General features: G+C 39.8%; 1 protein-coding gene across 1 annotated transcript in view; it reads left to right on the top strand.

Moving 5' to 3' along the window:
• Window positions 1–2,493: 2,493 nt before the first annotated feature.
• Hs6st3 (heparan sulfate 6-O-sulfotransferase 3) overlaps window positions 2,494–25,615 on the top strand; it is a 671,322-nt gene continuing 648,200 nt past the window's right edge. Inside the window, exon 1 of the mRNA XM_047553220.1 lies at window positions 2,494–3,338. Within this exon, the coding sequence (XP_047409176.1) occupies window positions 2,635–3,338 (704 nt within the window). The 5' untranslated portion in view covers window positions 2,494–2,634. The remainder of the gene's footprint in view (window positions 3,339–25,615) is intronic.

Raw genomic sequence — 25,615 nt, 5'->3', positions numbered from 1 at the left:
TTGATTAAAGCAAAGGCTTATATATGTATGTATGTGTGCGTGTATATATATATATACATATATATATATGTATATATATATACACACACACACACAACACCATTAGCCAGATGTATTCAAGAAATAATTGGTGGGTTCTGAACTGGGGTTGTAGCTCAGTGGTAGAGCACTTGCCTAGCATGTATGAGGCACTGAGCCTCGGCACCACATAAAAATAAATAAATAAATGAAATGAAGGGTATTGTATCCATCTACAACTAAAAACTTGTTTTAAAAAAGAAATAATTGATGGATTCTACTTAGTTCTTGTTCTATCACAATTTCTTGCTTTGAAGTGTAGTGTGATGCCATTAATAGTGTTTTAAACCTAAGTGAGAGTAAAATAAATAGAATCAAATGAACTTTAGAGAAGTTGATTCATCTTACCCAACACCTTTCTTACAAATATAAGTTCCTACAGTATCAGTAAGGGCAGTTTGTGGTTGTTTATAGAATCACAAAGGGGAAAGGAAGCAAAGGAGGGAAACTTTGTTGAGAAGAATCCCACCTGTTTAGAAAAATAAAAATAAATTTCCTATGGGCAAGCTTCAGCATACCTTAAAGAGATCTGGATTCTAACTGACCTGGTTGCAAAGGGGACATGCTAAGGGTAAGAGATGAAGTGTCTCAGGAAGTATTGCATGGATATAAAGAGGTCAGGTGGACTGCTATGGAGGTGTGGAGTGCTAGGTGTGATGGACTGCGCTGGCAGGGTAGCCAGGAGAGACAGATGGGCCTGGGCCAGGGAGTCACACTGCATTGACTCCAACTTCAATACACTGCCACTCTTCACTGGGAAAGCAGGTCAAGCAGGTCTAGGGATTATGGTGGGGCAGTTACTCTAATTTGATGGTAAACTTCAGAAGTTGATTTTAAGCAAATATTTGGGGGTAAATACAATACTTGAATAATTGAAAAATAAAGTTTTCAAAACCATCTGCACACACAGAAAAGGGCTTAACTTATGAAATACAGGCAAAGGGGCTGGGGTTATAGGTCAGTGGTAGAACGTTTGCCTAGCATGTGTGAGGCACTAGGTTCGATTCTCAAAAACGCATATGAATGAATGAATGAATGAATAAATAAATAAATAACTAGCCAAAAGGTCCATAAACAACTAAAAAGTATTCTTAAGAAAGAAATATAGGTAAAAGTAAGTCTTATCTTTCACATTGGTGCTAAGCAGTGTGGCTTGAACATTAAGGAACACAGTGCATGTTAGTAGAATGAATTTAGGAGGTGACATGCATGTATGTCCTGCATGGTTGTGGGCTGGCTGGATTGTACGGTGCTGAAAGAAATGGAAGGCTTATTGAACATAGAGCCTCATACACAGAAGGCAACTAATGGATGCTGGTTGAATAGAGTTGGACACACTAAGTTCGTAGTTAAGGAAGGACTGAAATAAAATTTGAGCAGCAGTTAGAATGTCTTGGGTAGCAATTAAATGCGGTCTGGAGCCAATTTCCCCTACCCAGGAGGAACCAGAGAACCCGTGTGAAGTCTAGTTTAGGGGGTTCCTCCAGCGGTTCGAGATGTATTTTTGCAAAGAAGGCCGTCCAGGTTTCTGTACACTCTCAAACTGAGAAAGCTGCGAATTTAGAGGTGTCAGAGCAGCACCAGAGACGCCCTCCTCAGGGCTGCTTCTTGCTCCACCTTAGCCATTCTGCCAAATCTTTCCTCGCTCTAGGCTGAAGGGATTCCCACCCCCAGTTGCCGCCTCTGAGCCCCGCGGAGCCCCGGACTCCTCCCCTGGAAACTCCTCCGGGGCTGGGGAAGGCTTTGGCGCATGCTCCGTACCTAGGGCAGGTTTTTGCTGCGGGTAGCAGGGCTCCTGTCACACCGGCTGGCGGGTTGTGGCGGTGCCAGCCTGTGTGTGAGAGTGTGTCTACGTCCCTGCGCCTGAGCTGACCGACCCGAGCAGCAGTGCGACTCTCCAGGAGCGGCGGCTCCACGGAGGCGCCTCGCCCGCTGCCGCTGAGGAGGCTGCTCTGTAAACTTGCGGCGGGCGCCGTCCGCTCTCGCGGGTCCCGAGCCCGGCGACCTACAGGCAAAGGTGCTGGGTACCCGTGCGGGGCGAGGTGACCACGGTCGCCTGGGGCGGCGGGGCCCGGCCGCGCCTTCGCCCTTGGCGGGCGCCCTGGCGAGCCTCATGCAGCCCTTGCGCTCGCGGCCACAGCAGTCGGGCTGCCCGGCTGCCCCGGGCAGGTCCAGGACCCGAGCCCCGCTTCCCAGCGCCTGAGCGTCTGCGAGACGGCGGCGGGATGCTCCGCGTAGCCTGAGAGCGCCGCGCCGCGCTGGGGCGGGAGCACGGAGCGGGCCGAGCCCGGCGCCCCCGGGAGTGCAGGGCGCCCCACGCCGCAGCCGCAGCCGCGCGCGCCGGCGCCCGCCTTCCCAGCGCGGCTCGCAGGCCCGGCTTCGTCAGCCCCGGAGTGCCGCGGGGCCGCCAGCCAGCCGCGCGCCTCGGCGTCAGGGGCATGGAGGAGCGGCGGGCTCGGAGCCGCGCCCCGGAGTCCCCGAAACTTCCGAGCAGGCGCTGGTCCGCGCCGCTGCAGCCGCCGCCGCCGCTTCACCTGCCGGCCTGAGAGCGGGACCATGGATGAAAGGTTCAACAAGTGGCTGCTGACGCCGGTGCTCACTCTCCTCTTCGTGGTCATCATGTACCAGTACGTGTCCCCCTCCTGCACCAGCTCCTGTACCAACTTCGGGGAGCAGCCCCGCGCGGGGGAGGCCCGCCCGCCGGCCGCCCCGAGTCCCGCCCGCCGGGCACAGGCGCCGCCGGAGGAGTGGGAGCGGCGGCCCCAGCTGCCGCCGCCTCCCCGGGGGCCGCCCGAAGGGACGCAGGGGGTTGCGGCGCCGGAGGACGAAGAAGAGGAGCCGGGGGACCCAGAGGAGGAGGAGGAGGAAGAGGAAGAGGAGCCGGACTCCGAGGCCCCCGAAAACGGGTCCCTGCCCCGGTTTGTGCCGCGCTTCAACTTCACCCTGAAGGACCTGACTCGCTTCGTGGATTTCAACATTAAAGGGCGCGACGTGATCGTGTTCCTGCACATCCAGAAGACCGGGGGCACTACGTTCGGCCGGCACCTGGTGAAGAACATCCGGCTGGAGCAGCCCTGTAGTTGCAAAGCCGGCCAGAAGAAGTGCACCTGCCACCGGCCCGGCAAGAAGGAGACGTGGCTCTTCTCCCGCTTCTCCACCGGCTGGAGCTGCGGGCTGCATGCAGACTGGACAGAGCTCACCAACTGCGTGCCGGCCATCATGGAGAAGAAGGACTGTCCCCGCAACCACAGCCACACCAGGTACTGTCCCCTGTCCCGTCTAGCTTCCTGTCACCTCGCTGCCCCTCCCACCCGCCCGTCTCGGCCCGTGTTCCCTGAGCTTGTCTGCCTCTTGTATCGGTTGGGGCAGAGGCTTTGGGTGAGGGATGAGAAATCTCTGGATAGCACCGGGGGCTCGAACTCTCTGATCCTTTAGTTCCCCCTGCTTCCCGCCACCCGGACCCCCTTTCACCTTCAAAGGGGTAGAGAGTTGTGCTTGGTGTGTATCCTGCCTGCTCAGTAAATACCATGGAATGATCAGGGGGTCGGGGGACTGGTTTAAATCAGAGGGGCTGGAATCTTATACTTAAGTTCTGTGGTGGAACCCCAAACCCGGGAAAAGTAAGGGAGAGGTGGTAGTAGAGAGGCAGGGCAGGAGTTTTCCAGGCGTGAAGAAGCGGAGACATAATCCCTTTGTAAGTGGCTCTTGAGTGGCTGCTCGCCAGCTCAGAAAACAATCCTCCTGATGCCTCTTTTAAGATCCACGTGCAAATTCCTGCTTTACCTCGATAACCCTAATTCTGGAGATGGTCTTTGTTACCCAGCAGTGCCCGGATTTGTGCTCCTGCTGTTCTCAGTAAGATTTCCACTCTCCCCTAGGCTATTCCATCAATTTATTTCAAAAATATTTGTTAAATGCCTACTGTGTGCCTGGTAGTGTGCAACCAACTGAGGGGATACAAAGATCAAATAAGTAACATACTTTGCTTTCAGGAGAGAATGGCTCCTCCCCCACTCCGCCCCCCCCCCCTTTAGAAAGTGGTAACGCAGTCGAAGATTAGGAAAGTTTGAAATCTAATAGTCAATGAAACTGCTTATGCTATTAACATCCTTTGAGAGAGGCATGGGTTTAAGAATTTGGTTGAATGCTCTTTATGCCCATTGCAATCTGAAGATTAATCTGACATGCTTGCTCAAGGGACTAAAATATTAAAAGCTTGGAACACTAGTTTATTGAAGTTTTTATCTCAAAGGTTTCAAACAATTTGGTGTAAGGAAATAGGAATTTAAACACTCAGCTCAGTAATGTTGGTATCAGATAGCTTTTTCATTTGACATTATGGAAAAGCTTCATTTACTGGAAGCTACCCAGATTCTGGAATTCGCCACCACTGAAGCATCTAATTCTACTTCATTTCTCCAAGTACGAGCAAAATTTCATTATGGGATTTTTTACTCTGGCAGTTTTTCAAATACTCTCTCCTCCCTGCTCCTTTCCCTGTTTCATGGAAATTGGTTAGAATAAGAAACTGACTGGGCTTGGAATGAGAGCATTAGGCTCTCCCAGTAGGATACTTGAGGACCTTTTATTTTTAAAATTTTAATGGTGTATTATTTTAGATCCTGCCACTTCATTTGGACCTAAAACAGCCAAGTATTACTTCCAAACTTTTTAACATAAGTTTTATCACTTAAATGAGTTTGTTACATTTCATCCCATGTTTACTCTTTTTATGCAGATATTATGCATTCCTGTTTGACACCAGAGTTTGCTAGTCTGCTTCCTAGCTTTCATTTCACTAAAACTGAGACTTTTATTATCACACAGAAACATCTGATGACTGTTTAGTAGGGATTAATTAGTTTTTTTAAACCAGTGTTGTAATGAATAGATGAAGGTTTAGGAGTTAGAAGAGAACATGGAACCTAAAAATCAATGGCTTTTTGTTGAGTGATGAAATGATGCTGCCATTAAATGAAGCCCTGCATAGATCACAAACCGTAAGGTTTGTAGGAAATACTGAATATCTCTATTTCATAATGTAGAAAATTTCACCTCCACCATTTAAACATATGATTTTGATGGCACAGTCTAATTATTTCCTTCGTTTAGTGATGAGTCATAATTATTAATTTCTCTCCAAAATCACAAGTTATCAAATATTCAATTCACTTATACTGATTTTCTTAAAATTTTTCTCGTGGTAGTATTTTGTTTGTACCACTTTTTATAATCAGTCCTCTTTCTTTTTTCATACCATCCACTCTCATTCCCAGCAATCCTCAATTGCTTTTCTGTCCTAGATACTGTAGGAAGGAATAGTTGTGGCATACGTGAAGTATCTTGCATCAAAAGCTATAGGTGTAGAGTTGAAAAGATGTTAACCTTAGCATCTTCCTAGCAGAGAGGACTGAATTAGTTGTCTGTCATTGTAATGTCAGTGTACAGCATTCTACAGTCAACCAGATTAGCCTGGATAATGGAGGGTACATTTTCACAATGCAAAATGGCAGATAATCTATTGCTACATAATGGGAACAAGGTTCTATTTCAAATAGGGCTGACTCTGAGCAAAATTGAGAAGTAGATCCTCTGATTTTATTTGCCTAGTCTCTCTGCTTTTGGTTCCCCCTTGGTATCACCTCCTCATTTCTCTCAAAGATCAGTGCCCTTATGGATCACATAATGGGTACGAGCAAGGAATCTGGAGTCAGATGGATGTGGTTCTTGTATTAACCAGCCATGTAACCAGTAAGTTACTTTTTCTTAGCCTCGAATTTTTTACCTTTAAGGTGTCAATAATAATTAGAAATGTCCCTCACAGAGGTATTATGAGAACTAAATGAGTTAATATATTGAAATGCTTAGCATAGTTTATATGCATAATATAAATTGCTGGTATACAGTACTTAAAACTTAATATGTGGATATATAGAAGTACTGTGATATTAGTTGCTAATTTTAATAATATTTTGCCTAATCAAGGCCTTTCTTCACAAAAAGATCTGAGATCAGTACCTTACAGCAGCTTGGGTATAAATGGGTCACCTTGGCTTACTTATAGAGATGCCATTTTATGATTTTTTTTTGTACTGAGAATCCTAAGTTCTAAACTTAAGCAATAAATTGGAAATTATGGACATTTGGACATCAGTCATTGCAGGGGACAGATAAGGAGCAAGAGATGGGAGACACATAAAATAATAGGCATTCTATTGATGACAAGAACAACTATTAGTTTTTGAGAGAGGAGTTAGGAAAATTCAGGAGAAAGGCAGAAGCAGGAGTATAACTCTGAAAAGGGAAGTCTGGAGGAGTTGAAGGACCCATGATAGGAATCACACAGGCTCATGAAGGGGCAAGCCTGTGGGTTAGCAGTGTGGATCCAGCACAGAAGAAATTTCTGATCACAAATTGCTTAGAAATAAGATAGGAAATCTGATGGCACATCTCAATGACCTCTTTTCTCATATTACTCATAACTTCTTCCCATTATTTTTCTGTTTTTTTCTTACTCCCAATTATTACTTGGTATGTTATTGTTTCTCACTATCTTATATTTCCTTCTTTTTAACTGTATGTTTTTCCTCTTGATCTGCATGAACTGATCCTTAGGAGATTACTCTTTATGATTATTGAGTATGGATAGGATAATAGCATTTTATGGCTAAAAAAGACTGAAGAGATAATCTAGTCCCACAATTTGCATGGGTAATCTAACTCTAAAAATGTGAATGATATGCTTAGGGTTTCTCCAGGGAATTCATGTTTTGTTTTTGTAATTTGCATTCAGTGTTTTGCCTAGTTTATCATTGGTTTGTCTCTGTAGGAGAAGGTGTCTTAAGTAACCTATTCACTATGTGCCAGACATGATGGTGGTCTTAGAATTTTGAGCAGTGTCAGTCCCACGGAGCCTGGGCAGTTAGGGAAGACAGACACAGACTTTGGTAAATGGGATCACTCCAATTCTTAAGTAATACTGGAAGATATCCCATCACTTCCTTTTATAGGATGAGGTGGCAGTCTTCTGTTTTATGACATGTATTCCATTGGTCTCATTTTACTGAGAGCCATCTGGATATTATATTAGATAGGACTCTCTGGGTTGCAACTGATACAAACCTAACCCAAACTTACTCCAGCCAGAGGGGGTTACTTACTTATGTAACTACTCCCCAGGAAAGAGTAGAGGTGGTTTTAGGAATGACTGGAACTTAGGATTTGGGGTCTCTCTCCCCACACTCCTTTGCATAGTGATCTCATTCTACTAAATGGGTTCATTCCATGAGGTGGATGAATGACCTTCACATCTAATAGCTCAACAAGCCAAGAGGAAAGCAGGCCTTCTTTGAGTTCCTTGAGAGTTTCTTTTCTGAGAAATCTTGGAGAATAACTGATTAATTTCAACTTGTGTGTTCTTTCAACCAATCATTGCGGCCAGATAGTTGGGGTTCTCTGACCCTTCATGTATTACAGAACTATCCCTATGACTGGGATGTGTGTGTGTGTGTGTGTGTGTGTGTGTGTTAGTGGTGGTGGTGAGGAGGACAAAAGAAGCGGGGGAGAAAGAGAGAGAAAACATGTTTGCATGTGTGTGGGATGAGGGTGGGGACATCACTTACCCGAAAGAATATAGCTCCTAACTGGATGGGCCTATGGGGTTCTGAACAGTCCATTCAATTGTGTTAAGTAAAGGAGAAAATAAGTGAGAAATAAGTGAATCTTCAGATCTCTTCTTTGTATTCAACTTAGGGAAATTTTAGAGTCAAACTGCAATTCAGATTTATTGACAGCATCTGGAAACCATGTTCATGTGGAATTTGATTGAAGGAATTGGTAATGTTTAATATGGAGAGGGGAAAAATAAGGACACAAAGGTTGTCTTTAAATACTCTGAGGAATATACTGAAGGTAGAGGAGAGTTGTTCTGTATCACTGCAAAGGATAGAATTAGGATAAGAAGCGATGGAATTTCAACTCAGAGTAATAACTTCATGATTTGTAACTGTCTACAAAGTCCATGAACTGTTGTGTGAAGTGGCATGTCTCTCAGCAGGAATGGTTGGTGAGCCACTGAGGTGGTGAGAGAAACTCTTTGGGGAAGGCTTAACCTGGGTGGCCTTCTATTTTATGGATCCAAGCTAAGTTCAGGGTGTCTTTTTTTCTCCCTTTTCATGCCTCGTGCATAGAAAAGAAAAGAAAAGAAAAGAAAAGAAAAGAAAAGAGTAGTCCATTCTCCAGAATTTGTAAACATTTCTATCTAGGAAACTTTCGGTAAAGAACAATATGATGGTGACTGTTTTACATATTCAAGGTCAAAAGCACCAAATGGGCCCTGTGTATTAGACTGTCTGCTTCTTAATAATAAGTACAAAAAGATAAGATGAGAAAATATAACACGACTTGCCACAAAAAGCCAGAATCACTTTGAAACATCATCTGGTTATTGCTTTTCCTTTAGACACCAGGCTAAAGTATATACAGCAACTGAAGGGATCTGTTTCAAAAAGATTCCAGAATATTATGGCCTGTGCTGCTTTCTAAAGCATAATCTGTTTGATGTCTCTTCTAATTAGAAATGTTGAACTGCCAAGAAGGTTAATTTTTTACCATAAGGTTTGTGTGGCAGTGTAAAACTAAGAGATAAGAGTTTGCTCTGTCTGTATGCCATACCCACTTACTTGTTCATTACAGGGTCTCTTAACGTGTCACTTCTGCTTCAAACCACCAATATTTGCTATAAATCAGAAAGATTAAATTAAACTCATTCAGTTTTTGTGAGTGGTGAGTATATAAATTGGAAGTAGTGTATGGTAATGGATGATTTATCCTTCTGCCTTTTTCTTGCTAGTCACCTTAGGATTTTTTTGGGGGGGAGTGTAGGTGGACACAATACCTTTATTTCATATTTATCTGGTGCTGAGGATTGAACCCAGAGCCTCACACATGGCAGGCGAGCATTCCACTCCTGAGCCACAACCCCAGCCCCACCTTAGGATTTTTGATTGGGTTGATTTTTTTTTTTTTTTTTTTTTTTTTTTTTTTTTTTTGCGGTACTGGGGATCGAACTCAGGGCCTTGTGCTTACGAGGTAAGCACTCTACCAGCTGAGCTATCTCCCCAGCCCGATTGGGTTGATTTTTGAGAAATAGAATGTAATAATTAGAAGGGATGTAAATTTAGCCACCAATAATGTGGTTTTGCTTAATCTCAGACTCTTGTATTATTATTCCTAAAGTTAATTATCTCATTTTGACTAAAAACAATCAGAAGCTTATGTCATTTGAAAGTTATTTATGCTTGATAATGAATTAAACAGTTTAATTGAGACAAGCAAATCCTAATGTGATTTTAAAAGTCACAAAACAAATTATTGGGCCAAGAATTGGTTCAGTATGAAAACGATTAAATGGGGAACCTTTGTTGATATTTTATAGTAATACATTATCTTGTTTTTGGGTTTGTGATATGATGTATATCTTTTCTATTGATTTTGATTAGCTAATATAGCATTGTTTAAATTATAACTAAGCATTTACCCAAGTGTTGGAAAATGTACTAACCTGTTGTTAACTTAGGCAGTGTTATTTGTTTTTATCTTCCTATGGTAAATACACTTGCTCAGTAAAACACATGTAAAGTACCCAGTACAGAGATTAACCTATAGAAGATGCTCAGCAAATGTTAGCTTTTAGATTACCCTTAAAAAATATCAGTATAACTTGACAAGATTATGGTCCTTTAGAGAATGGAGCTATCAAATGCTTTGTGGCAAGACTGCTATCTAATTTGCAGAATATCTGCAAATTCTAATTGTTAGTGGTTGACATTCATAATCAGTAAGGTTTCAACTCCCCTCTTTCTCTAAAAGAGAAGATAAAGTTAGTATGGAGGCCAGGCCTTATTGAGCGGTGTTAGGAGGTTTCTCCTATCAGATAGTATGCCGCAAATCAGAAGTTCATCTGGGGACAAACAGATGCCTTTTGGAAAAGTTAATTCCATCATTCATTTTTACTTTAGAAGAAAAATCAGCTTAAATTGAGAGGATGGGGACTTTGATGTAGGATGAAAGGATGAGAGAGGTGTATGTCACCTCTGGTATATACAGAGGGGATTACTACTGGTCTTAACTGGATGGTTGAGTTGTTGGTGGTTGGAGGTCATGGTACTGAAGGGCAGCAGGAAGAGATTTTGAATTAGAAAAAAGTTCTTAAGAGCAGTTAGAGGAAATCAATAACAAACATCAGTCACTGAAAATTACTGAAAATTGTGTTGCTGATTTATGAATGCAAGTAGAGTGATGTTTAAGAGCACAGACTCCTAAGTCAAACTACCTGGATTTTCATCTAATTCAACCATTCACTGCCATGTGATCTTGGGTTGAGTCAATTATCTGCTCCACACTGCCATTTCTTCCTCTGGAAAATGGGAGTAAATTTTGCTGTGAGCATTAATAATCCATGTGGTGCTCTTGGAACATAGGAAATCTTATGAGTTAGGGATTTGTCTTATACGTACATGCTGTTTTGTGAAAAGATAAAATTATAAGTAAACCTGAATTATCCTTTTTGAACCTGGTTGTCATTATAAATAATGAAAAAATGAATTTGCAAGTTATAATGCAAAGAAAAACTATAAAAGATAAAAACCAAATGTTAATTCATAGGACTCTGTGGATACTCCATGGACACTCAGTGACTACTGTTGAATGGAAACTTGCAGTCTTTTTTTCCAGCATATTGTTTTTTTTATGGGAAATTAATGAAACAGCAATAAAAATGTTTAAACATATACAATTAAATTCATACATGGAACAGTCCTGCAGAGAAATTGAATTAGTTGCCTGTGGGCACATAAATATTTGTAGTTCATTGCTATTATGAATATCTTACCATTTTTTATTGGTAACTACAGTGTTATTCTTTTTCTAGAACCTTGGTATTTTACATTGTATTCGTTTGTCCCTACATTCTAGTTTCTTTATAAACATAAGAGAGTATAAATGCTAATCACCTTGATATCTTTGATATTTATGTATTAGATTTACAGAATATTTCTTCCAAAGTGTTCAAGGGTCTGGATATGTAGCTGTATACTTACTTGTATGATGGCATCTGTATTTGGTGGACTCTAATTAGAAACTTGTAAAATTGTATGGATTTACTTCAAATGTGAAAACATAGACCTAAAAAGATGGGGTAAACATGATTTTAAACAGACACATGCTAACTTAATGTGTGTGTGTGGAATCTGAAGTGAAGATCCCTGTAATACAGTAAAGAATAAGTTGACAAGCCAAGGAAGAGAGCAGACAGTGGTCATGTGGAGTGTAAATTAGAAGGAAGCCACAGAGGAGGGAGAGAAGGCAAAAGCAGTCAAGGTGAAGAAGGGCTAAAAGAAATAAAGCAGAAAGAAGGTACCACTGAAAGTGGAAGACAGAAATTTGTCTTATGTGCAGTGGTTTGTTTCATTAGTGCATTTATGGGAAGTAATGAACTATCCATGAGACCATCCGATTTGCAGTACAAATATATTTAAATGCTGCTCCTGTATGTTTATTTACTTATACCTTCTTCTTCTGTATTGTGATGCTATTTTTACAGCATTACCAGGTTTACTAGCCAGAGTCTTGGCAAACAGAAGCCCTCTTTGGGATTTCGAAGGAACTCACTACAGAATTATGGACAGAGGTCAGGGAAGCAGTATTGGACCTCAAGGTATCTTGCAACTAGTAACAAAGGGGCAACTGATAACCGCACTGACTTTGTTAAATGGCAAATGGAGAGAATGACTTTCTCATATCGTCTTCTGGGTGCTAGCAAGACATTCAGTCTCTCTGGGGGAAACCTAAGAAGAGATTTGTAGAAAGCAACTACTACCAGAACTGCAGACCTAAGGCTGAGAGAAGGGTAGGAGAAATGAGGGGTGGGGGAGGAGATGCCTGGACCACTTTCTCTTCCCACCTGTCCATCTTTTCCATTGTCTTCCACCGAGTGAATAAACCTGGAGGCTATCAGCACAAGAGCTAGTTGATGTGTTCCTTGGCCTGTGGCAAGGCAGAGAAAGATGGAAATGTATTTGGAGTTGCTGAGATGGAAGGAATGAAATTGGAGAACAATTTGCACAGCATCTTAAAATAGTTTGAAGTTTCTTCTAATTCATTTTATGGATGCCTTGGTTTTGTTCAACAAATTAGACTAAGAACAGATACTACATTTTAGTGCCTGTACCATGTGTCCTCTTCATGGATCACAGTTTCTACTTAAATAATGATGAACACAGCAAACAACAACAACAATAATAACCCCCCCCCCCAAAAAAAAAACACGTTCAAAAGAACAGCCACCATAGGCAAGTGACTTTTTCCTGAGTAATAAAAATAATGCTAAATTTAGGTGTATGTCACCGTAGCACATAAGAATTGACTGGTAATAGTGACAGATTTGAGCAGTGAAATCTGTATCATGATTCAGAGTAGACAACACATTTTATGTTATATGTATGGCATTTTATAAATTTAGAGTTACATAATAATATTAGTTAAGGCATGACAAGTTGTATGCAAAACTGGCTATAGTTTGAAAAACATATTTATGAGATGAGATGCTTTCTGTTGCTTAGATTTTCTTCCAACAGCATTAAGATTCTTCAGAGTAACATTTATGAGCTTTAAGTCTCTGAAAAGAAAATGTGAGGGAAGAAAGAATGATATCACATTTGAAATTATTCTAATATATTTAGTTTCAATTTTAAAGGACTTTGAAATACTATTTCTGTATTTATTTTGGGGGAGATGTGACATGCATGAAAGTGTGCCTTTTGCACCTTTCTTTGCAGAATGTATTGTTTCCTATTATTAGATAATGAAAAATAATTAAAATTGTTATCTGATGAAACTAGACATAAGAATCACCAAGTCACTACTTTAATTCTGAGAATCAAATGCCATGAAAAATGGTAGTCAATACACATGTTTATAGATAAAAAATAAACCTGTATCTAATGGAATATCTGTATGTATTACCTCTGTTGGGACTGCTGTGGATGTTAAATCTGTTTTTCCCATCCGTTGGAAGGGATTTTGAATTCCTGGGAACAGGGCCATCCCCAGAGAATATAACACCCTATGTTGTCTTTTTCATGACCCACTTTTACACATGGTCCTCTCTCTCTCTTGTTTTTCCTTTGTACCCATTTTATGCCATAGCTATAGGCTGCAATGGCCTGTGAGAAAGAGGGTCATCTTTGGACCCTTGTCTTTGTGAGAGGAGTTACTTACCATGATAAATCTGCCTAGGGAATTGTCTTGGGCTGGCTATGAAAATTAATAGTTGTAAGGAATTTGCGCTTCGTTGAGCTGGACTTAAGTTCTATTAACTTAAAAAATCTGGAGTAGGTGACAGGGAAGATTCTCTTTCCCACACAGCTTCAGTGGATTTCTTATTATGCCTTCTATGTATGTGATGAAAGAGGTGAATTAATAGTTATTTCTATTTCTAATATTTTTATTAGAAGACATTTCTATTACTACCCTCATTGATAAATATAAAAAACCTCTGACGCCATGGAGAAATTCAGGTACATTGGAAACACCAAATTTATTGTTGGATACATTCTTAATCTAAAAATATTTGTGATGATGGCCCATTCTTTGTCTTTTAAATTCAGACTTAAGCCTAAAACACTACTGCAGATAAATTTCTTTGCTTTGAAGGTTTTATTCTCCAAGTTCCTTATGTGTGCTATAAAGAATAATTAATGTAATGAAAAAATCAATACCATGTATAAATTATTTAGGCTTTACTATCATTGTAATTTTCTCTTCAACACCTATTGATCGGTAACAATTCATTTGTTAATTTCTTCCTAATAAGATATTCATTGTATTAGGTCTGTAGTAGTGCTGTCCCTGCACTTTCACAAGCAAGTCATGAATTACTAATGATACATGGAGCAAGTTAACTTCCTAGTGAGTGCTGCGAGAGGGAAAACAGGCAAAGGGGAGTAATTTGAAATGCTCTCCTATAGAAAGTCTGTGTGGGCAGACAACTACTAATAATTCAATGTGTATGCTCTTGCAGATTATTAATTTGTCCTTTCAAGTTTTAGGGTATATATTTTTCCAGTTGTGAATGTATATTCTTTTTATTTTCTTTTTGATTAACATGTACAAATTGTGCATATTAATGGGGTTCGGTGTGATATTTAAGTACATGCATGTGGAGTGCATGGATCAAATCCAACCTCTCTTTATTTGCCTTCTCCCTCCCACTCCCAACCTCTAGTAATTACTATTCTACATTCAGGTTGGCTTCTTTTATCTTGTTTTTGGAGGGGGGATAAGTAGAGGGAGTTCTTCATAATTATCTACTATATTATTCTGAGCAGGATGGTTTATTAAATGATGTTTTGACTGTTGACAACTGAATCACTTTTAAGATTGGGAGAAATCTGAGACCTTCTGGAGATTGAGAGAGAGAGGAATCAGAGAAATCACACTGCAAAAATTCATGGCAAAGAGGACTTTTGCATTGGATAGTTTAGACTAGGGAGGAAGAGGAGTAACCTGCAAAGAGCTGTAAGTTTGTAATGAGATAACTAGGGTTTGAATTTGGGCTTTCTCATTTATTTGTTTAGTTCTTGACTATGTCCCTCCCTGCCAGCATTACCTGAGGACAGCGATTTAATTTTGTTTTCCTCTGCATCATCATCACCTAGAATAGTGCCTGGTACATAATGGCTGTCAAACAAACGCTGACTGAAAACACACAAAAAAGAAGGAAAGAAAGCACACATACATTTGCTAATTTATTAGACAATTTGAATGAGAATATGCACTTCCTTCCCATTTTTCAGAGTTGCTGTGGGTTAAGAAATGAGTATGAAGGCACCTTTTAAAGTATAAACTACTATACAAATTTAAATTTACATTGATAGTGAGAGGTCTTTTGATATAAAATGAAAAAGGAAGGCAAGTTGGATTTTGGAAATGCAATGAATATATTATTCAACTTTTATAGATGGTTTAAAAAATCAGGGATGACAAAGATGAAGTTGACAATGTACGAAACACACATTCAGCTCAACAACTTGTTAGGATAATGACCAGTTAAAACATGAAAAAATACGTCACAGAAGACTTATCTGAATGCATAAACCTTTCCGTTAGACCATCAGGAAAACTTTTGTCCAAGGATTGGACCCAGCTCAAGGTTCGGAGGTTCTTTTTCTTATTCTTTTCTTTCTCCATTGCTTTACCATTTTAAGGAAACTATCCTAAAATTCATTTATGTTTTAAATTTTGTGTTCAAGACTTTTGTCTTTGCATGATAGATATAAATTATAACTGTGAGTTAATATGTCCTGAAAGTGAGCTGGGAATGTAATTCTTTTTCATTGGAGCTGGTTTAGGATGTAGGAATCTGCTATATACTTTAGGATGAGGAAATCTATACATACTTGGTTTTACAACTAATTACAAAGAAAGCAAGACATTAGTTTCAAATGAAAATAGAAGTTTCTAGACTCTAGAGTTTGTAGCATAATGAAGATCTATTAGCCAAATAATTTTTCTTATTATGAGCTGGTTTTCATATATGAGGCATGGTCCTGATCGATTTTGGGATATGACAGATTTGCTTGGGTCAAGATCTACAAGTAAACATAACTCCTAGGATCAGATGAGTGTTGGAAGAAGGTCATTAAACTGACAGAAAACCATAGGGTTCAGTGTGATGTTTCATGCTTTGACATCTGGGGCCTTGCTGTTCCCTGGAGGGGCTACCTGTCCTAGGGCCCTAGGGCTAGCGAATTTCTAGAGAAAGTAAATGATTCACCTTCTAGCACATCTTTCAAATGCAAACCAACCAATCCAGAGCCCATACCTATAACCACTTCCTTTAATGGGCTCTTCTAGGCCACTGTAACTGGCTGCCCTGATCACCTCAGGGTCAGATATCAGGCAGCTAGAGGCAGCTTCTGTGCCCCAGACCCAGTTGAAATAACTTAAACCAGTCCTAAACATACTTACCTTGTCTCACTTCTTCATTTCTATGGAAACCTTGATAAAAGATCTTGCCTATGTTCCCCCTTTCCCTCTGCCTCCAGACCAACCCTGGTGCTTCCCTTTGTGGCCTTGCATGGTGTCTTTACCTCTTATTTCGAGGGATCTGTGAGTATGAAAACTGTCTTCCTGTATGACAATCATTTCCGTGTCTGATTGTCTTACTGACCCTGATCAAAACAAATCCTGAGTACTCCTAAAGCAGTTACCAAAACTGGAACTCAAGCACTAGACAAAGAATCTAGTTAATCACAGGAAAAGGTGGCAACAAGTGGTTTCAAAACAGTGCAGTAGCCAGCGGTCAGAGTAGAGTGCAGTTGCAAAGTCAAGCAGAGACCAGATCTAGGATTAGACTAATTAATGCCCTCAAATCCACAGTCAGGATTGTGGGTTGGTTTGAGATTGGAGTGGGACTGAATCTCCAAGTCACATGTTCCAAGCTATAGAAAGACATGTACCTAAGAGGAAAGAGAAAAAGGAGGGAGGGGATCTAAGAGCTGTGACACCAAGCAAAATCAGACACAACCAATTCCTTATGATTTAAACAATGCTATAAAAGCATGGGATGATTGACAGGAGAGATATAATATCTAACTTTACTTTGAAGTTATTTTCTATGACTAGCTAACTGGATGGATGGATTGATTGATTAATTTCTGATTGTATATAGCCTAATACCAGGCACTGTGGAGGATATAAGTTGAAGACTTTATTCGAGCTCTCAAGGAGCAAAATCATAGTTATATTTTGGACAAAATAGCTGACAAATGTGTACATCATGACATTTAAGTAAATTCTTGGTACTATAATCAGAACTGTTAAAAAAGTGATGAAGAAGGTGCACTTAAAAAGAGTGTGAATATTTATAGAATTGAACAAGACAGGTAATAAAGGGTTGGAATTAGCTGAAGAGATGGGGTGATATTGAGTTAGAAGTAGGGCTTTTTATAGTGGGTCCTGAAGATGTACTGGATGGAAGAAATTATTTTTGATTCCATAAGAATTTGGAATTACTTAAAATTCTTAAACAGTAGTGGTTGTTAAAATATGCCCATGGGGTCTGGGGTTGTGGCTTAATACTAGAGCACACTTGCCTAGCATGGGAGGCACTGGGTTTGATTCTCAGTACCATGTATAAATAAATGAATTAAAGAAATTTCCATCAATATTTGAAAAGTAAAAAAAGAAAAATGCCCATGAACTCCTCTTTTGAAGATTAGTTCATCCTTTTGCCTCCAATATTCACTTTAATGACTTGTTTCTGTCAAATAGAATACAACTGAAGGGATGAGATGCTGTTTCTGATGTTGGGTTATAAAAGGACTGTGGTTTCCATCTTTGTTGCCCTACCCCATCCCTGTTCTGAGGGAAGCCATGTTTTGGCCAGTGTCAGAGAGATACCTGCCTGAGAGAAACTGTGACCCCCTACCAGCAGCAGTATAAGTGAAGTTGGAAGGGGATCCTTCATCCTCGGGCACGTCTTCAGAGATGGCAGCTTTGTGAGAGATTCTGAGCCAGAGTTTAATGTTAAAAGAAATGAAAAAACAAAGGGGGTGATTGTAGGAGTAATATTTTTAAGAAGATTAAAGATAATCTAGTCACAGAACATAGGATCTTCTGTTCTTCCCCTTCTAACAGAAATGGAGGCAGGTGGAATATTTGAGTACAGATACAGGATCATTGGTAGGATTGATAGTTGATTCTAAATTGATCACATCTGTTTTCTCCATGAAGTACCAGGTGAGGTCATTAACTGAGAGTGGTGAGGAGAGGGAAAGGACATTGGAAATTTGAGAACAGAGTTGTGAATATTATCTCAGAAGCTGGGAAAACACATTCCCTAGGAAAGTATGTTGTTTGGCAGTAGTGAGTTCTGCTTGGTATCTGTGATGATACATTTGAAATCAAATGTTCTGTGATTTCTTCAGTGACGTTTAACTGCTTTGGTAGAGGTACAGACTAAGAACACACTTGCTTTAACCAGGATTGGAATTTTACCCAGTGAGGAGCAAGGGAGTTGTGGATGGATGCAAAGGAGCATTTACAGTGTCACACTGTTTCATTTAGTCTCTTTAAGACATAAGCAAGGATGAGAGAATGTGTGATAGGTAATAAGAAAAGCCATAGGGTCAGTCATTCTAGGTCTGAGTTGAGGCTAGAGGTCTTGCTGGGGTTGAGAACAGGAGCAGTTGGAGTGCGGGCTTATGTGAGCTGGGCTCTAGGAGACAGTGCTCAGAGAACAGGGTGTCTGAAGCTGAGATGGTAGAGTGGATGTTGTTTCTTGTATGATCTGGGTGAATGGGCACCTGAGGTAGGGCAGGGAGTGACCTTTGCAACTTAGAAGGTTAAAAATGGTAGGGACAAGATAGTGGATGGATTATCCATGGAACTATTAACGTCAAGCACGATGATTAAATTAGAGTTGGGAGTCCAAGCGGTGAGCCTGGTGCTGGAACTTAGGAGGTCCCTGGTGCCAGCGCTGTAGGCAAAGGTGACAAACACTGACAATGTGCTCCAGGAGCCTATGGAAACATAACTCCTCACTCACCTGTAAGTCAGACCTCTAGGATGCTCAGTTTTGTAAGACTGTGGGAAGGGAAGGGATAAAGGCTAGAGAAGAGAGCAGAAGATAAAAAAGAAAAAGAAAAAGAAATATGGAAAGGAAGTCAAAGAGGTGCAAGAACCTGAATTCCATTCTTCAGAGAAATTCAAAGACTCCCCACTTCACTATCCCATGAGGGGCGTAAGAGCTCCAGGACAGTAAGGAGATCGGGGTACATTCCATGAAAGGTCAAGCGCATGACTTCTACTGCCTTTATCTAACTCAGCCACAGTTAACAAGAAACAGCAGAGTTTGTTGAACATTCTGAACAAAACATTTGTAGATAATATATATAATTTTTTTCTAATCTAAAAGCATATTTAGAATTTTAAGCCTTGGTTCCCAAGGGATCAGGCCTCTGTTATCTGAATGCTTTCCTTGTGAGGGCCAGTTCTATCCCGAGGTTGCCAGATACTTGAGGTTTTCCAGTAGACGGATGATCGTAGGGAACAAGTCTGATTATTGGATGTGAGTTGGAACTCAGCAGATAATTTGTCAGGATGTGAGCAGATAGGTTCCTGAGAAGTAGATGTTTTTCAAAGAAAAAAAAATCCAAATTCATAAAGGAGCGTTAGACCGTTTCGAGCCACTTCTGGTTTTGATGGGATGGGCTGTGAGAAGAATGTAGTTGGGGATAATTTTTATAGTTTCCAAGAGGTGATGCATTGCTTGTCTGTGAAAGGGACCTCATTTGTGGATAAACTCACCTGCATTTTGACTGCGGCTTTATTCTCCACACATTTGGAGAGCTACTTATGTTTATTCAGGATCTGTTATCCTTTTGTTCTGTTCTGGAGAAGTGTTGTGGCAGTGCAATAAGTTACACTGGTGCTAGTGACTTTGAGGTATCAGAGAGGCCCAGGAAAGGCCTAGGGGTGAAGACCTAGCTTGGCTAGGAGGGGTGCAGAGTGTGGACTGTGCACCACAACCAAAGTTTATTAAGTCTTTACACTTAATGTTCAGTATATGACATGTCCTGAACACACAGAGATGGTCAAGGCTCTGCAGATAGAAATCTCTCTTTATTGATGGAAGAAAATAATGTGAACAACTAACTAAGGTACAGTGTGAGCAGCCTGCAAGTGCTGGGTACTGGGGATAAAGAAGGTGAAATAAATTTTGTCCTTTTTTCAAGGACTGATCCCCTAAACTGAATGATTGTAGTGTAGTGCGGGGACATGCCATGAGGCAGGTACAAAGGGTGTGTGGTAAAGGGCCAGAGCAGAGCCAGCAAGGCTGGTGAGGGCTCCCAGTGTTCTCAGATGCATGAGATTTTCCGGTCGGCAGATGACCTCACATGAGCACTGGAGCAAATGATGACTCAGCAGATCATATGTCAGAAAGTGAGTAGATGGAAATGGTGTAATTAAAGAGTCATCAGAATTCAGAATAAAGAGTGGTCAATGTCCTCTGAAAGGTGTGGTAGAGACTTCAGAAGGGATAGTTCAGAAACTGCACAAATTTCTTAATCTTGTCAAGGAACTCTCCAAAGTCATTTCCTCACCATTCATCACCCATTTGTGTCCTGCATGTGTCTGGATGACATGTTGCCTGCTGTGTCCTAGAGGAAAAAGGTCGATTACTCCACTTTCAGTGCATGTGATTAAGAAAAGATGAACAATACTATTCAATTATCACATAACTTAATTACTTGTGAATGTGCACATTAAAGTACATAACCTTCCTAGGCTAACTGCATACTTGCAAAGACAATTTGAAGTGGACTACAGAATTAAATGGGAGAATTAAAAACATGGGTAAAACCAAAACCAATTAAAAGGAACAGAAAAATGTGTGTCCCAGGCATCTAAGTTTGTTAATTTAAAAGTTATATGTGAACTTCAGCATTTAATATCTTAACTTCTAAGGGATAAAAAAAACCCTGAAAGAACGTTTATCATAGGGTTAAGTTTGTTTGAGGGGGAAAAAAGTAACCCCTTTTTCTGACCTCTAGAAGGAATTTATTGCTTAAAGGGACATGGAATGACATCATGAACAATGTGTTCACAATAGTTTTATCAAAGATAATGAAACATTCTTTAAAAGTTGTTACTCACATCATTTCTATAAAACAGATTTTGGCATGTAAGTAATAAGTAACTAGAAAATATAATGAAAAAAATCTCATTCACTATAGTGACAAAGACATAAGGTACTTAGGAGTAATTTTTGTTAGGGATGACTGTGACCAACATAAAGGAAGCTATAGCACTTCATTGGAGATATAATCGAGGCATGAATGAATTGAAAGATGTTTGCTGAGTGGAGGAATGCACATTGTAAAGGTTGTACATTTTTATCAAGTTAATTTATAAATCTAAGAATAAAAAATCTACCTGGCCTTTTCTTGACAAAAATCATTATAAAGCATTTTGAAAAAAAATCATAGGTATCAGAAGTATTACTAAAGAAAAGAAAAGTGGCGAGGTAGAGGCAGTCCCAGATATAAACCATTTTAGAAACAATAATTAAAACTACATCTATGACTGGGTGCGATGGCGTATGCCTATAATCCCAGCAGCTCAGGAGGCTGAGATAGGAGGATCGTGGTTCAAAGGCAGCCTCAGCAAAAGCGAGCTACTAAGCAACTCAGTGAGACTCAGTCTCTAAATAAATAGCAAAATAGGGCTGGGGATGTGGCTCAGTGGTCAAGTGCCCTTAAGTTCAACACCTGGTACCAAAAACAAAACAAAACAAAACAAAAAAACATCAAAAACAACATGTATGGATGCATAATTAGAAGCAAACACAAATAGGACAAGAATCCTGGACATAGATACAATTGCATTTATGAATTAAATGTGCAATATAGTAGTTATTACATAACTATAGGGAAAGGAATACTCAATAAACAATTTCTAAACAATATTTAGAAACACAGAAAACTCTTTTAGATTCATATCCAACATTATTTAACAAACTATGTCCCAGATGCATTCACTAGTTGAACATAAAAAAGTCACACATGCTTTGGGATAATATAAAATTGGGTGTATTCATGTTCCTTGGAATGAGTGATTCTTTCCAATGGATTAAGGGAAAAAGAAAATACAAAGGAAACCATGAAAGATTTATCTGTGTAAAAATATGAAACATGTAGTGGAGACAATGTAAGTGAAATAAAATGGGGAAGAAGATGACCTGGGGTTGTGGCTCAGAGGTAGTGTGCTCACCTAGCATGCATGAGGCTCTGGGTTCAATCCTCAGCACCACATAAAAATAAAATAAAGGTATTGTGTCCACTTAAAACTAAAAAATATTTTTTAAAAAATGGGGAAGAAGAGGGCAGGGTTTCCATGGGCTTGCCTTGGCAGTAATACCAGACTCCACTGTAAGATTAGTTCTGATTTATGTAGCCAGGGATGCAGGGTTTAATGGAACAAAGAGGTCACACAGAGCAGGAGCAGATGCAGCCCTCTTCTGTCCTGGGATCTTCTAGTGAGGTGGGGGTGTCAGGGCTTCTATGATGGCACTATGTTCATTTGGGGAGAGAGATACTCTCTCCAGATCTGAGGAATTCATCTTGCTGTGTTTCAACCTCTTTATATTCAGGGCTAAAAATCACCATCCCAGGATGAATTACATAAAAATTGATTCACTTAAACTTAAGGAGCCATTCATAAATATCATGCTATCTTGGTTCTTGAGCCAAACTCAGCTTCCTCAAGGTCACATCTTCATTCCGTGGGGCCAAAGCTGTCTCAGAGCCTCCATGTCTGTGAGCAGTGTCTCCAAGGTTTGCTTTTCAGTACCATGGAAAGCTCACTCCTGTGTGTAAACTGGTTGAGGTAAATGACTTTCTTAAAGGCATTCAAATTGGGAGAACTGTTACACTCTCAATAGATAATTGGGCAAACCTTACGTACAGAGAATTTTCTCATTAAGAACCTTAGTAAGTAAACAACTAGATAAACATGAACCTCATCAGTAAGCAATGGAAGTAAAATACAAATTTAAAAAAGTACACCTTATACCTTCTAAATGAGTAGACATTAAAAAATAGATATAATAACTCAGTTCTCATGAAATTGTGGTGAAATGGGTTCATTTGGAAGTTTGCAACTTTTCATTGTTGGCTTTTGAGAAGGAGTCTGATTATATATCAGGGATTTAAAGACTGCCCATTGACATTTGTACTAGGAAGCTCATTCCACCTCCTTGCCCTGGGAATTTATCCTAAGAAATACTTCAAGAGAAGGAAAAAAATTATATACTAATATATTCTTTCAACCAGTATTTAAAATGGCAAAGACATGAAAAAACCAGGGAACAAGTAGGGATTTGAATAGTGGGAGAATAACTATTAAACTATGGCAGGATAAACTGATGAAATATCATCCCTTTTAAAATGATAATGATGAAGATCACTGTATTAAAAAATGTATGAGACACTGTTAAAAAGGACACAAAATGGTATCTATCCAGTTATCACATTTGTGTATCCTTTTGGTTAAGTTCTGCCAAGGATCATAATAAAATGAAAAAAACCATGGAAGTGTAGGTTTTTAGTTTCATTCCTATCTTATTTATTATTTTTAGAAATAGTGTGAGTAGTGGTTAAGAATGGATCCTCAGATTACTGGGTTCTGCTAAATCCTAGTTCTGCTACTTACTAGCTGTGTGACTGGGGAAAGTTACCGTTTTCGGCTTCAATTAGCTTGTCTGTGAAATAGGTATGCTAAGAGTCTACCATATAGAGATTTTAGGATTACATGAGGTAGTATTTATAAAGTGCTTGGAAAATTGCCTGGCATGTAGAAAGCACTTTGTCAGTATTATCTATTAATATAATGTGGTTTTTAATAACAAAAAACCCCAAATAAGCCAAACTGTGTTCTCTCAAAACACCATCCCCCACGGCCTGGTTAATAGACGTTGATTTTTCATAAGTTTTTGTGTAAGCAGCAAAGCCTTCAACATTGGGTCATGACTTCTTTTACCCATTTTTAAAACATGCTGGTTCATGGTAATCACTATGTTTTTGACTGAATTTCCCAAATATATGGCTTTCTGAAGATTTGGATAAATAGGCCAAGCTTAGGTAACCATAGAAATTGTTCCTTCTTGACCTTGTGCCTGCCTTTGACTTCATTTCCTTCCCTCGCCTCTGTTTCTCTGATTTTTAGGAGGTGACCAATGCACGTTCTATCAAGGCTGGGTCAGGAGCTTTTTCTTGTCAGAGTTATGGAACCCTGTTGATGTGTCTTTCATAGTTTTTGTCACATAATATTTACATTTTGCATTCATTGGTGCTCACCTACTTCTCAGGGACAGAAATCAATCTAACTGGATCATACTAAAAGTGGCGTTTATTTTTAAGGAAACTGTTGCAGACCACTGCAGTATCACAACAACAACAACAACAATAAAAACAGATAATAAACCAACAGGTGTTAGGAAGAGTCTTAAAAGATTGGTCAATTTTGGGGAACTGGGCAGCAAAAATGTAGGCACACTATCTCTCCTTCAACGACATGGGGACATATTCTCTTCATTTATTGGCTTCTTTTACACTGCTACTTCTTGATTTGATTTTTATAGGCACCATTATATGTTTTTGGCTGAGAAATATGACTGGCCCTTCTCATCTTTATGAGGTCTTCTGATTGCTGTTCAGCCTATAGTCAGGTATCTACCCTAATTCACCTGGGGTTTGGGTGGCCAGAGATGGTATAGTGGTGATGTGGAATGCAGCTGTCTCCTAATCAATAGAGATGCGGCCTGAGGCAGGATCTTAAAAAGAGGAAAACAGCCTGGCAAGCACTCCCAATACATGTTTATTGTATAACAGTCCCCCCTCCTCAGTTGATTCCCAAACTGTAAGTTCCTCAATGACAGATGAGCATCTTATTCATCTGTGTGTTCTAAGCAAACAGCATGGCGTCTAGCATGCAGAAAGTGCTTGACATACACGTACTGAGCCAAACTTCCAAAATTCTGATAGTTCGCTCATTATAGCAAGTGCTAAATTGCAGTAAATTTCCCAATGAATGCCTGAACACAATTTTAAACTGTTGATGAAAGCGGACGGCTGTTGCTCGTGGCAGAACAGCCATCCTGTCCTGATTATGTTGGCACCTGACTTGTGTTATCATCATTTGGAGAGGCTCTGGGAAACTTGAAGGCAGTGAAAATATATTTAAAGAGAGATGGGAGTTTATGTGAAGTAACAGGCAAAGCTTGGGTTTTGGAACATACAAATTAAATTTTACTCCCAGCTTTTTCATTTATTACATATTCAATCTTGAGAAAGTCACTAAGTTCTTTGAGCCTCAATTTACTCATCTGTAAAATGAGAAAAATAATTTAACTCAGTTGTTTAGACTGAGAGCTTAATGAGATAGTGAAATAAAATTTCTAGCATGAAGTAGGCATTAGTAAGTTAATACCTTTCCCTTTTTCTCTCTTTGCTTCGTATCTCCTTAAATGCTTTGAGAGTTATTTTGAATAGAGTCCTGAGTCTTGATTTCAGTAGCATGTAAGAGACTCATTTGATCTGAATATTTTATAAAAGAAGGACCTTTAGGAAAATTCTAGCAGATTAACATTTTATGATGATTTCTATGGTCTAAACATATCAAAATAGCAGAAAAAATTTAAAAGTTGTATTAAATATCACAAAAGGAAAATAGCTTTAAAAACAATAAATGAAAGTAAAATAAAGAAAACCAGATTGAATTGTAAAAAATACTTTAGCACCAAAAAGGAAGATCATATTTGGAGGGTAACTAGTAGAGACTGAAAGCAAATATCAAAAACCACAAAGAGATAAGATCGAATGATGATATCCACAAGAAGATAGAAAAGAAAGCACAATATCTATAAAAATATGCAGTGATGATGAATTACTGCAGCACATGGGAATGCTGCAGA

This window comes from Sciurus carolinensis, chromosome 5, assembly GCF_902686445.1.
Source record: "Sciurus carolinensis chromosome 5, mSciCar1.2, whole genome shotgun sequence".
In the NCBI taxonomy this organism is placed as follows: domain Eukaryota; kingdom Metazoa; phylum Chordata; class Mammalia; order Rodentia; family Sciuridae; genus Sciurus; species Sciurus carolinensis.
Note: the sequence above shows the minus strand (reverse complement) of the source record. Positions and strands in the feature narration are given on the sequence as shown.